At 37.5% G+C, this 14880-nt stretch overlaps 1 protein-coding gene across 1 annotated transcript in view; it reads right to left on the bottom strand.

Moving 5' to 3' along the window:
* LOC127413829 (E3 ubiquitin-protein ligase TRIM8-like) overlaps positions 1 to 9601 on the bottom strand; it is a 31832-nt gene extending 22231 nt beyond the window's left edge. Inside the window, exon 1 of the mRNA XM_051651278.1 lies at positions 7238 to 9601. Within this exon, the coding sequence (XP_051507238.1) occupies positions 7238 to 7831 (594 nt within the window). The 5' untranslated portion in view covers positions 7832 to 9601. The remainder of the gene's footprint in view (positions 1 to 7237) is intronic.
* Positions 9602 to 14880: the final 5279 nt, after the last annotated feature.

A 14880-nucleotide genomic window follows, 5' to 3' on the forward strand; every position in this document is an offset into this window, starting at 1 on the left:
ATTAGCTAAATGTAATGTAATGTAATAGTTTTGAGGTAAAATCAAGGACCATTTGAAAATAATAATAAAAAAGCCTCTATATGGTCAAGTGTGATCATTAAACAGCAGAAGGATGTCATTTATAGAAATAATATACAGTCACATGCACTGCGCACCACAGAATGTATAAAAGGCGCCTCTCTGCCCTGTCATCTCCTTCACACACACATAGGCACGCACACGAACACACACACACACACACACACACACACACAAATTCAACACACACTACTAATGCTTGATTTTCATGTAGTGTGTCTAATAGTATCCATCTGCTGAGCCACAGATCAGTGGGTTGAGTGTATAAATGGCTGTGAACTCTCAAATGAACTCTTTCTCTGTTGCAGCTCAGAGACGAACCCTTCACAAAAAGGAAGAACTTCAAAGATCTTTCAAAATAAAAGTCCAGCTGAAATGAGAGCTCTGTTCAACTGATTGCGTGAAATTGAAGACATTACAACAGAAAAATATTACTACTGTATAAAAGTGTAATATTCAAAGTAATCGCAATAATACACATAGTAGCAATAATATTAAATGGTTATATTATTAGTATTATTATCTGTAAGCAATATCACATAAGGAAGTGTACTGAATATCAGCATGTTGTGATTCAGCCATGGCAGCCTTTTACCTCAGGTAATCAGATTGTTTTCATTTAATGTTTTCATTAATACTGTAAAGCCCTGTTGTGCATTTTTATTTATTTTTTTTACCAAAAAAATATATAGTTGAAAAGTATTTTCATTTGATTAAAGCTGTACAGTATGTATTTGATTAAACACAATTTGATCATAACATTTAATTAAAACATTTAACATGGAATCTAGGAAAATTAAAACAGAAAAGGCATAATTTGTATGCAAGACTTTATGCAGTTCTTTTAGACAAGCAATTTTCCGTGAAATTCTGTGAGTTTTTTTTTTAATTTGTTGTCCAAGTATCAAGTTAGTATCGATACCAAGGTACCAGGGCTGGTATCGTACCGAAGCCAACATTTTGGTATCGGAGCAACCCTAGCGTGCATACGGAATTGAGTCATTACTCTGCGCTGCCGGTACCTTTAACAGGTGGCTATTAAAATATCAAACTGAGCAGTGATTTCACACCACCCCTAGCCAGTCCTGGTGGCACCCCAGGATTCCCTAGTTTGGGAACCACTGATCTAAGAAACAGATCTGTTAATCTTAGCAGGAGCATGATGACCATGGGAAATGGCACTGCTCACAGCAAGAAGCAGCAAGGCACTATGTTACAGTGCAAACTGCTCCCACACAAACATGTCATGCATTTATGTAGCTTTGTCTAGATGAGTTGCCATCACAAATGACATGGCCAGCAACGTTAGCTGATAAGGCTGTGGTTTTGCTTACTACTTTGTATTCCCCTTAAGTTCGTAATAAAATTTCTCCAACACTATTTTTTACAGGGTTTGCTTTTGCAGTTCATTCCAAAAAACCTTCCTAGCAAGTTTGAAATGATTACATGTATTAGGATGAAGGATTCCAGAAAACTGAATAGTACCCAGTTCATAAAAATTTGACTGTGATTCCAAACACCTGAATTCATCTAACTATCCTGAACATTTCTGAGTGCCGACTTCGAGAGTCAAAGTGCTGTCCGGACATGCCTGTGTGCAGTGGTGTGATAAGAATGCCCTCTCAAATTATTCACTGACACCGCAAATCAATTTTCAAGTCTTTATAGAGCAAAATCTGGAGGACAATTACATGTAGAAGGATCCAGTCTGACTGAAAGCATGACTAAACTGCAAAAAATTCTAAAATGTGGTCTGAGCCAGGCACCCACACATAATTATTCATTGCTTGGGTCCTATATTTAATAAGATACAACAGTTAGTTTCGGTCCTCTAATCTGATTGGACAAGTGGCATTTCAAGAGTGTTAATATTTAGCATAACAGCACTGGGATGCTGCACTTTTTGAATCACTATGCCGTCTTTGTTTGTGGCATACCAGACAGGCTGCCAGTCTGTGCATTACTCTGCGACATCCTGCTTTTGCTCTGTTTGGAATAATTTTCATTTTCAACAAAGTTTCAAAAATAACTGACCATATTTTGTCTAAAAAATGTCACTATATTAACTTTACACCTGGTTGTAATATGCATTTTTTGAACCACTTGTGTTTGGATTTCAAAAGGAGGGTCTCTGATTTTATGATTCATTTATCGATCATTCTGTCAGTGTGTTACTGCATGATAATAAAGCGCCAAAAAAATAAGAAAAAGTGCCACATATCCGGGCACTGTTTCTCTTAATTACACTTGCAATTAGTCTAAGCGCAAATACGATGTTTGCCACAGAATTCTCTTTTATTTTAGTGGAGTACCTGTATTGACTGTGCTTCAGATGTGCATGCTTCTCATCTGTGTCACTGCATATTTATATCAGATATACTGAAGAAGTTCCATTAAGTTTTTGTGCATGTAATTAAAAGTTTCATAAAATATCGATATATCGATTATAGATCTGCAAGTTTTTTTCTCGATCCGTTTTTTGAGGGATCAATATATTATCATTAGCTGACATTTAAATTAGAAGCCTAATTTGTCAGTTTGCCTTATGTAGTCTGGTGTAATAGCTTTGGGTGACCACAAGGGGGTGATGCCGGTCAAGGGTAGGAAAAAGCACAGGTATCACACAGGGCGAGTCGATGCGGTGCAGGTGGCAGTCCAAAGTTGTGAATCTAGTCACCATACACACAGAAGTTACGAAAACCTTTGTACTTCAAGAATGAACAAAGTGCCGTTGATGAGTTTGCAGGTTAGTGTATGAAACTGGTGCCAAGTGCGCAAACCGAACGATAAGAAATGGCGACGTTTCTTATGCACTTTCTCAGTAGGTAGCCTTGAATAGGTTTCATTCAAGCTGTAAAAACACAAAAAGATATACTTGTAATTGAAAATACATTGTGTAGGCTATATGAAAGATACATATACACGATATGTCATCCAGTGATGACTAGAGTAAATAATCTATGTCCTTTGATAATGATTTGGGCTGAATTTAATGAAAAACTATGCAAGTTGCGCTCCGTGGCGCTGCAGAATTTTGAGTAGCCTTTGGACTCATAGCTGGGCCCCGCCGACAGATGCCGAGCAGCAGTGTACGTACATTCGTAGAAAATAATTGTTTCTAATTTAAGAGCACGCCATATCATCCACCAGTCACGTACAGTGTGCAAACCCCTTTAAGTTACCGTGCCGCTCACACTTTACCAAAGTTGTGTTGAGACACATGAAGAGACAAAAACTATTGTGCAACGATTAGTCCTATTTATTTCTGAAAAAAATTCTGATTATCAATGCATAAAAAAGGCAGTGAGCCCAAGCCTAATGTAGTACATGTATGCACTTATTTAAATTTTCCAATTGGATGGTTATTTCCTTTTAAAGCTGCACTTAAGATGAGCTGAGTGTTTGCACTAAGAGCCCAATGTGGTCACATGTGTTTTAACAAATTTCGACCACTTCCAAATGGTTGAAGTGGACAAAACTCAAAACTTTTTGAACACTGTTTACACCTGTCTTTAGCATCATCCCATTTCAAATGGATTGCCTCTGAGACACGCCTCCTGAGAGTCAACCGAACCCACTTCCTGTCATAGCAATAAAAAAAAGGTGGAAGTGAGGAAAAGAGATAAAATGGTAATCCTCCATAGGATCTCCTATGATGTCATTTCTGCTAACAGGAGGCAGATTATAGGGGATGGAGGAAAGAGAGGGAATGGAGGTCACACCCTTCCTGTGTCTGCCTGGAACCCATGTCCTATTCCTGAACAAGCACCCAGAGAGGAAAGAGGGTCAGGCTGTTTTACTGTGGGACGACTTGAGTCACACTCTCTAAATTTATGCACTTGCGAAAGAAAGAACAGAGGGATGTGTGTGTCTTTCAACAGCAGCTGTGTGTAGAGCATGCCCTGCATCCATACCCTCCCTCCCTTTATCCCCCATCCTTTTAAAGAGCCTTGGCTGCCTTAGGAGCCATGACACATTGGCCATCTAAAAAGCATTCCTCCACGCATCCAGAAATTGTCCCTGCCAAGCCCAGCAGCAGCTCACCTCACAAAAGCTCATTATTCTTTGGGAGGCAGCTGAAGGAACGGCATGTATTTTCACTCCTACACTGAAGAATGTCCCAACTTATTTTCTTATTAACATATCTATTTCAGTTTAGATGATAGGTAAAAGTATTAAAGAGATTTAGTAAGTGCCTTTGGGGATAAAGGTGCATAATTGTAGGAAATGAGAATGGCTAGATGTCCTTTCTTAAAATGTGAAAGTGTTTTTAAATGTTCAGGTCCTTTCATCATGATATTTAAAAGGAACTTTTAAACTTTCATTTTAAAGTACTTAACACGTTATGTATAAAATATCTCTTTTCATTTGGTTTTGACACTGAAAAACTTTTTACGTTGTTAACAGTCTCATCTAAGCAAACAGTACTCCTTGGTGAAGTGCTTTTCTGCAAAGCATGTTTTAAAGATTGGCTGATTACTCCCTTCTACTGTTTGGCAATCTCAGAGGAAAGAAGAAAATATGTGTAGGTGGAGTTTTCCACGCAGTGCACATTTCAAATCAAACCCTCTCTAAAGCCACAAAAATCTATACTTATTCACAACAATCCTTTCTGAATGTTTTAGAATTTGAATGAGTTTTTGGGACAATAAAGTACTTAAACATTGTTAATTCTAGGTTGATTTCACACTGGGAGGAGTGTTGACAGTCTCATTATACTGGAGTTAACAATTTGGTATGTCACTGAGACTCAGGATATGACAGAACTATATAGGAATGGTAGCAAAACACTTGTGTCCCAACACAACCAATGTTTCAAGAGGAAGTTAACTCTTTACCCCCTCTTTATACTATAGGTTGTCATGATGAAGGAACTGCTTTAATAGGGAAACTGATCAGAAAAATATTTGACTATAAACTTCGTATTTCTTCTTACTGAGGATTTTGTTGTGATTAATAGCCTCAACTCATTAGGCTAAAAATAAATGTTTAGAGAGAACATGTTACACTTTTTTTATTACTGTAATTTTGTGTACATTTTACTGTGTAATACTGATGAAAAGCATGTAGGACCAACTGTATTTGTGCTTAAAATTAATCTTTACAGTTACTGTTTCTACTGTCTTGTCTCAATCAATTAATATGGGATATCCTTGAAATAGTGTAACAAGGTTTCACAAGCTTAGACCAGCTTAAACCAGTTAAGACCAGCCAACCATCTTAAGAGGCGGTCATATAGGCTTTGAGCATGCAAATTTTATATATAATGTCACACAGGAGGGTTTCTGGTTGAAGTAACAGTACTGTAAATAATACATCACAAATAACAAATAATATTTAAAATGTTAAAATACTGTATATTGACCACTCAAGTTCTTGCAACAATAAAACACACAGCTCAGAAATATGTATTCTTTGTGTTGAGCCAAGAGTTCAGCGTGAGACATTTCGGTTTTCTATTGGTCACGCATCCTCACGTCGTATGGATTCACAGGTCATAGTTTGCCAAACTCGAACTCTTGTATGCAGCGGAGAACAGCATTTCTTTGTATGAGCTTGTGTTTCCGGTCTCCCACATTCGGATGCATTTGAATGGGAGTGAATTAGATGTAGACGGATATATCGGTTTTACAGATTAATCGGTGCCTTTTTGGAACCAACGGTTATAGGCAAAAATCTATGCCGATTGTTTTTTTTTTCATTCCTCCGTGGTCGGCACTTAGTTCTACAGTATAACAGCGGCCTCTAGAAGTGAAATAAAAACAATCATTTGGGAATATGCTGTATCAAAATTTTCATCAATGACAAAATTCATCCATTTTTTATTTATTCATATTCATTGTAACGGGGCCAAGTCTCTGTCATTGCAAAATAAGTCCCTGGTGTGTTTCAGGTTTATGATTAAAAGTCCCGCTTTATGCACTAAATCTTCATTTTTTTTCTGGTTATAATTGGGATTTTGATTGAACAAACTGCATCTATGATTTTTTTCATTTTGGACTCTTGAAGCCTTTATGTCTGTGCCCATCACATTGAGGAAATAAAAAATAAATTTTAACATTCTAAATCGATTTTAAAACTAACAGCTGATGAATCAGATATTGGCCTTTCCCACCACCTTAGTTATCAGTATCTGCAAAATACACCATCATTTGATTTCTAAAAGCAATCCCCCTTTCTCATGAATTTGGACTAGTCCAATTCATAGGCTCGTTGACAGGAAAGTCACAGGAGCTTCCAGCTGATGGGTGACTTTCATTCATTTAACTAACTAGGTAACGTTTGAGAAAAAAAGAGGCTTGTGGCATTTGAAAGATGTGAGTTACCACAAAGGTATTTATTTTAATTTTGTGACAGTTAATCTACTTGTGATGTGTTGTGAATTGTGATGTTATGTGGAGAATAATGATTAAAGGGATAGTTCACCCAAAAATGAAAATTCTCTCATTTTCTCACCCTCATGCCATCCCAGATGTGTGACTTACTTTCTTCTGCTGAACACAAACAAAGATTTTTAGAAGAATATTTCAGCTCAGTAGGTCCTCACAATGGAAGTGAATGGTGGCCAGAACTTTGAAGATTCAAAAAGCACAAAGGCAGCTTGAAGGTAATCTATTAGACTCCAGTGGTTAAATCCATATCTTCAGAAGTGATATAACTAGGTGTGAGTGAGAAACAGATCAACTTTCTTTCATTTTTGGCAATTCACATTCTTTGTGCATATCACTACCTACTAGGCAGGGAGGAGAATTTTTTTTGTTTTTTAAAAAGGACTTAAATATTGATCTGTTTCAAACCCACAGCTATCATATCACTTAGATTTAACCAATGGAGTTGTGGATTACTTTTATGCTGCCTTTTATGATTTTTGGAAATTCAAAATTGTGGTCACCATTCACTTGCTACAGTGCTGAGATATTCTTCTAAAAATCATAATTTGTGTTCAGCAGAAGAAAAACAGTCATACACATCTGGAATGGCATGAGGGTGAGTAAATTATGAGAAAACAGTATTTCTTTCCGAAAATATACAAGGCAAAAAGGCAAAATGGGGAGGTGCATTTCCAATGGGGATATGCATTTAAGAGGGATGGAAACAAGTGGGCTCAGTCCATGATGTTGGCAGAGTCTATTTACATGATTTGGACCAATGCACTCACCCTGATCTCATTGCGTCGTACCTCCACGTCGCAAACTGCATTGCCGTGGTTGGTCGCACATCTAGAGAAGTAACAATATTGGCAGACAGACACCTGTTCCACATCGCAATGATAGAGTCTGTATTCATCATGGTGTGGACAGCTCCATGCCCTGACCTCCTCAGCCGCCACTAGTAAATGGCCAGGAGCGGGACAGGGTTGCTGAAGATGTGTCTGAACATGAGACTGACAACACGGTGCATTACATCGAAGACACACTTTCTGTGCTTGAAGAGGAGGTCCTCGCCTACACAGAATGCAATGCAGTACGGCTGTTGATTTCTCGACGTTCAGCGCGTTAAACTTCTCCACGATGTTGTTCAGCTTGATGTTTTTCTCCAGATTTGGTTTCTGGTTGTATGCGTGGTTGCACTCCGGACAGCGCACATTGGCCGCGTCTTTCGCCCAGGCCTCACTGATGCATTCTCGGCAGAAGTTGTGTTTGCAAGGCAGCTGCACGGGCTCCACGAACACATGCAAACATATAGGGCAAATGAGTTCCTCCTCAAAGCAGTTTCGCCAGTTCTCAGCCATCTCAACCAGTTGATCCGACATCCCGTTTTGAGTTAATCAGCTTTGGAGCACGTGGAAGGCAAACATAAAGTTCTAGCACCGACCTAATAACGTTTCAATCATTCTTGTGACTTATTCGTGTATATCCAAGTGTTAGGTGAGTTGATAAAGACCATACAATCACGGAAGTCACAGCTGTCAGTCAACCCCAAACATACTAAGGGAGCGTCTCTGCTCTTGGCGATGTTGTCAGCAATAAAATACCGCAGCCGAGTGAGAGAGGAAAAAAACGTAATCTGGCTTCGCAATACGATTGCGTGGAATATTGTGCGCGTTTTTGCAGTTGTATGTGGGTTTTATAAGGAGAGAAACCGGTAGCTTGGCCTTTCTAATAACGAAAAGTCTTTACGAGACAAAATATCTACGGGACCGTTCACACTGAAAACGTTTGTGCGTCCGTCTACGCTGTTGTTCAATAGTTCTTCTATGTAACATGCGCTAGAAGGAGGTCTTTGGTTTTCAGACACTTTCGTCAAGTTAAAAAAGAACGTCAACTTTTAGAAACGCGTCTCGAGACTCCTGCGTTCCGTTCGTTGCGCTGCGTGTGGTTTGGTCGTTTTTTAACGCAAGAACGCATTCAGACTGAACGGGATTTATAATGCTGATAATAATAATTTGTAATGTAATCAGTGACAATGTCTGCCTACCTGCTGATAGATAATTAAACTACAAGTTAAATACTACTAAATAATTTTCTAATAACACCACCATGCTATCATACATAATCAAGATAAGATCAGTTACATCAACATGAAAATGCATGCGGAGCATGTCGTCTTTTACTAAGTTTAAAACAGGAAAAAGAGGGACTTCGCACTTTAACTTCAAGCAATGGAAATGTCCTTTCGCACGCAGACGGGCAAAGCAGCCATAGTCATTTACTAAAGCAGTCGATCACGTTTTTGATTTGTGCCCAGGGCACATGACATCTGCCCTGTTGGAATTACAATAAAGCTTCTCTGAATATTGCGCACGCTACGCTGGAATAATAAAGTTGACCTGAGCCTATGTGGTGTGTTGTTTTTTAACACCAACAAAAGGATTTCTTTTTCTTACAACTGTAAGGAATGCATCCGGTAGAGCTGGAAACTACATTTATCGATTGTCGTGACACGACTGTAAATGAACATACATTTCACGCGCAAATATGTATGCCAGCATGCTTTTGAAGCATTAAAACCCAAAGACTAGAGATTTAATCGTGCTTAAAATCTATTCTCTCGTTATCTGTGTTGGTCAAATATTAAAGGATGATCTAAAATGCTCTCCTTCTCCATGTTTCGCCTGATGTTTACCTGGCCGCACTCACCAGAAATGGGTTTCGTTCATTTTTAGCGACTAATGTCGTGTATTTTATTTTGAGGAAGCTAACTCGCCTAAAATATTCATGTACTAAAGCTTCCTGGCTTTCTTGCTCTTAAAGGAGACGATATCGTTTAGCCCTTGTTATCGCTCGTCAACCCATCTGGTTTCCTGTTTAACGCGAATTAAAAACGACGTATCTGTTTACCTTTCTTCTCATTTGTATGCCCTTTTTTTTTTTTTTAAGAGCTGACTCACGGAAAGCAAAAATATCCAATCAATTCAGCGACCCACGGATATCACGTCCTTTCAAATGTTAGTCCTTATTGAAAACAGATGCTTCCGCGCCGTATTCCAATCTACGTTTTTTTTTTAATCCCCCTTTCAAGCAAATCCTAGATGAGAGGAATGCAGGCACAAGACTGCAACTCAGGATACAGTTCACATATACTCCCCCGTCCCTAGTCACGTGGATCCTCACAGCCTTGATACATGGAAGTGGGAGGGGTTATCTGATGGGGCGGGGCTGTCTTAAAGGGAAACACCTCTCGTGTTCGTCTGTGCCTCTTGATGATGTTGGGTTGTACAGACTGTGACCGGTCTATGTCGAAATCCTGTTATATAAATGTAATTATTTTAACTAAAAGGGTTTATTGATATACTAAATACGAAAGCAATTTATGTTAATTAAACCGCGGAATGATATAAGACATTTGAAACTAGTACAGCTATGTCAAGTCAACCTTTATAGAGCACATTTGCAAATAACAGAAATATAAAACATTATAAAAAACATTTAGATACAGCATCATGTATTTATCCATTTCAAACTATTCAATAATCTATTCAAAAGCTACAGAATAAAAATATGTTTTTAAAGAAGATTTAAAAATGGCTAGTGATGAAGCTGACCTCACATGGAAAGGGAAACTTCCAGAGATTAGGACCTATCACAGAAAAGGCGCGGTCACCCTTAGATCTATATCGAGAAGAACCCTAAATAAAAGTTGATCAAAAGACCTGGTGGGGCAGTAAGGGAGGATAATATGGCATCATTTTTATATCACCAGAACCTGAATTTGAAAAAGCCTCCGAATTCATGATCTTGAAAAAAGACTGGGTGTAATTTGATATCATCAAAAATTTTGCAGTTAATTTTAAATATTTGAAAATATTTTGTGTGAATTCACTTAAAAAAAAAAAAAAAAAAAAAAAAAAAAAACAGGTTGTGAAATTCAAGTTTTTATAATTCAAGTGGTGGATTTCAAACGGGTTGTTGAAAACGGGTTGAAAAATTCAGATGGCAAAATTTGAGGATGACATCCGGGAATGCAAGGAAGAGCAAACGAGCGTCGATGTAATCCATCTCTCTCGGACACTCGCAAAGCGATGGGAACAGCTCAAAAGACATTTTAAACAACTTTGACAGCAACATTGTAAAAAAAAAAAAAGGTATACTTTAGGGGTACTAATAATGTTTCATTAATGTGTTTTGAAGAAAATATCAACTTTATCATTAAATTGGATCCTTCACCTAACAGCAAGTTTCATCAAGATCCTAATTTTATAATCATATGGGCAAGGGACATTTACCAGTGGAAACGAATATTCAAACTACCTCATTTTAACTGCAAGTCTGAAAAAAAAAAACCAAAACTGTAGTCGAGAAGTATTAAATAATAAATCTAAAAAGATTATATATATATATATATATATACTCTCTGCATTCAGAGAACAACAGAGTGTGTTTAATCATTACATCCAAGGTAATATGGATCGGGTAGATATCTACCTCATGTTGTTACTGTATATACGTGAAATAATACAGAACTATGCCTGACTAAAACAACAGCCGCCTTTACCCATTTTGTAAGTGTGTTGCATGTCTTGGCTGTTTGATAATATTTATTATATTTATTATAATTATATTTCACTTTCTCATGCACATTTGTACTAGTTTTGAATGAAAATATAGTGAACTTCAATGTACAACACACATTCTGTTCCTAATTGTTTAAATCAGTCTGGATTGCTTGAGTTAGCATGCCATCTCGCTTTTTAATATTTTTATCATAATTCTGGATAGTCTAACCTCATATGTAGATTTGTAGTCTTATTTATTATGTTTATTTTCAGGCAGACCACGTTACCTTCATGATAATACAAATCTGGGCTCTGTCTATATACTTTAGGGAAGTGTTCTGTAATGTGTGCATTTGCATTGTACCCCTTACTAAAATTAGACAGCAGTATTCTGTTATAGTTTCTTTTGTTTTGCATGTAATGCATGCGTGAAAGATCAAAAGTGATCATTACACGAGTCATTTAACCTTAAATATCAGTCTTTTTCTTCCTCACATTTTCTTTTAAATATTAACACACACACACACACAAATATAAATAATAATACAGAGGCCTATAAAGTATTCTTTGTAATTTCCTGTAGCTATTATTAATCAGGTATTATTATATTAATTTCCTATACACTCAATTCATGCATATACCAAAAATAAAAACAAAAATAATTCACAAAATGCATGAGCATTGACCTGTTACATGTGACATCACTGTATGATCAAGCTGCCTTTGTGACCAAAATCCCATTTACTTTCAGACAGTGTGCTGCACGGGATCAGAATCAGAATCAGCTTTATTGCCAAGTATGCTTACACATACAAGGAATTTGTCTTGGTGACAGGAGCTTCCAGTACACAACAATACAAAAACAGCAACAAGACTTTTAAAAAATAATTAAAATTGAATAAAAAATAGATAAATATTGAAAAGAAAAAAGTATATATAGAATACACAATAGACAATATATATATATATACACATACACGCACACATACATACATATACATGCATATACACACACACATACACACACACACACACACACACACACACACACACACACACACACACACACACACACACACACACACACACACACATACACATTCACAATGCAACAAAAGCCAGCAAAAGTTTTTATTTATAAATCTTGAAAAAGTGATGCTGCTGTTTACTTAGCCAACATTTTATTTTTCTTTCATTAAAGTTTTATCTTTCAGGTGAAACGGATTAATTTCACCCAAGTCAAGCAGCGATTGAAGGAGGAGAACAGAGATATAACATTTATGTTTCTTCTTTATTTAGACATTTCAGTAATCTGTGTATCAAATACAGTATATATGTTCATATGTTCATTCATGTATATAAGTTCATAACACCCAGATTATGGTATGTCATGATTGTAAACCATTATAGTGATAATAAAAAGAAGCACTATAATGTCAATTTACAGTATTTTCTTTTTTTTTTTTATGTGTATATACTAATGTTGGTCATTAAACAACACATAAGATTATGAAGCACAGACTTTATTCACACCACCAGACTACAATGTAAACATTAGTCATAAAATCTGCCTCCGTTGCTTTCGCTTTTCGTGTGTTCTTCATGAGTTAAAAGCAGCACTAACATTCATACAGACGTGATCTTCACAGACGTTTTGTAATAAATCAGACCACATAACAACACAAAAACATTTGAACCTTCTGAATGAAAGATGTTTACTGTGATATTCCGCTGAGATTGTCGGGTGTTATGGATCAACTGGGGATCGTGTTATCTGGGCATGTATGCGTGCACGTGAATAATTTTAATAGCCTTTTCAGCAGATTCGTTCATTGTGAATTGCCAAGGAGCAAAGAAAAGACGTTCTGCACATTATTAAAAATTGAGGCTATATATGTTTACTGCTATATATGTATAATACTGCTGTATATATTCATTAATTCATTTAAAATGACTTTTGAGAGTGTCCAAGAGAGATGGATTACATCGACACTCGTTTGCTCTTCCTTGCATTCCCGGATGTCATCCTCAAATTTTGCCGTCTGAATTTTTCAACCCGTATTCAACAACCTGAATTTCACGACTTGAAATCCACCACATGAATAAAAACTTGAATTTCACAACCTGAATATTTTTGAGGTGTATTCACACAAAATATTTTCAAATATTTAAAATTAACTGCAAAAACTTTCAATAACATCAAATTGCACCCAGTCTTTTTTCAAAGTCATGAATTCGGAGGCTTTTTCAAATTCAAGTTCTGGTGATATAAAAATGATGCCATATATTTGAAGCAATTTAGGGCATTCTCAAATGAACACTTCTTGTGTACACTCACTGAGAAATAAAATTGTGAATCGTCAGCATAACAATGATAATATATGCTATGAAGGAAATCGGTTACCTGACACAACGGTCAATTATAAGCTGTGTCCCAACTGGCGCACTATACACTATGCACTCAGCCATATAGTGAATTAAATTTCAAAGTGCAGTATTGTCCCAAAAGGAAAACTAACAGTTTTGTACTACACGGAAGCACTCGCTGTTTTTCAGCAGTTGAAAGCGACATTTCAAACGTACACAATGTGTGGCTGCTAGCCTTAGCGTGTTAGTCAAACCCAGTTCAGCACATAGCTAAAATAATGTACGTACATATTCACACAGCACTGGGCGATGATAAAGCATTCAATTCACATTTGTAATTGTTCTTCACTGAAGTTTCACTAGTTGCCACATTCACCTCATTCAACTCACACATTCACATGAGTGCATGAAACATCCAACATTACACACTCTTTTTATTCTGTTTAAAATACATCATCCTAGTACTCGAAGTACACTTTTTGGTACATTTTAGTGTAAACGTACTACACGCATTACAAAATGGCGTAGAACAGTGCTGAAGTGTGCAGTTCGGGACACACGTACCTATTGAGTTCAGCCGTCATTTTACAAAAATATTTAACCATAGAATGCCATGATTGTTCAATAAGAATCAAGTATTCCTGTCAGGAAGTCCGTCCCGGAACGGAAAACAGGCAGTGGTTTCTGACGGACTGATATCAGAGTTGCTACTTCCAGCAGACTGAGGCAAGAGCCAGTTCCAGCCGTGCTCTCCCTGATATTGTTCAATGTTGTACGTTCATGCAACAAATACCACACAACATAACTTTCTATAACTCCCTACAAACATAATATTGTAAATGGATGTCACTGACTGCCTTACAAGTGCTATTAAAGAGAAGTTGAAGAGGATATACTTCTCCCGTGCCTGATTCTCTTACCGGAATCACTGTCCATAATTGTCCGCCTGTAGAACTGTAAATTAACAAAGGTTGTTAGAGGTGCTACTCCGCAACAGTTGGTCCTTCGAGCCAGGATACGACAACAGTAAACAATATGGACACTGCAGTTAGCGATGCTTCAGAGACTGTGGATAGGCCCAAGAGACAGAGTAAACTGCCTTCCCATCTGGGTGACTATGAGTTTGGCTACATGCCTCCTGTGGACCCTCCTCCAATCGCTTCTGCTCGCTGTCACAGCCAACATAAGAGCCAGTCAAGGAAAACGTCCCATAGTAAAGCCAGCTCTCGTTCCAGATCCAGTTGTCATTCCATTATCTCTGGTGTGCAAGCTACATCTGCACTCACAAGCAGCCAGGCAGTCATAGTGGAGGAGAAAATAAAAAGCAGCAGTACGACGACTTACTTCAACAATTAGAGGAGGACACGCTGGCAGAAATGGAATACCAGAGACTACAAACCCAAGCTAAAGCGGCTTAACGTGCTCAGGAAGAGGCTCTTATGGCAAAGAAGGCCTTATCTAACCAGTTAGATAAGGCGGAAACTGATCTAAAAGTGGCC

Source organism: Myxocyprinus asiaticus, chromosome 23 (assembly GCF_019703515.2).
Source record: "Myxocyprinus asiaticus isolate MX2 ecotype Aquarium Trade chromosome 23, UBuf_Myxa_2, whole genome shotgun sequence".
Taxonomy (NCBI): domain Eukaryota; kingdom Metazoa; phylum Chordata; class Actinopteri; order Cypriniformes; family Catostomidae; genus Myxocyprinus; species Myxocyprinus asiaticus.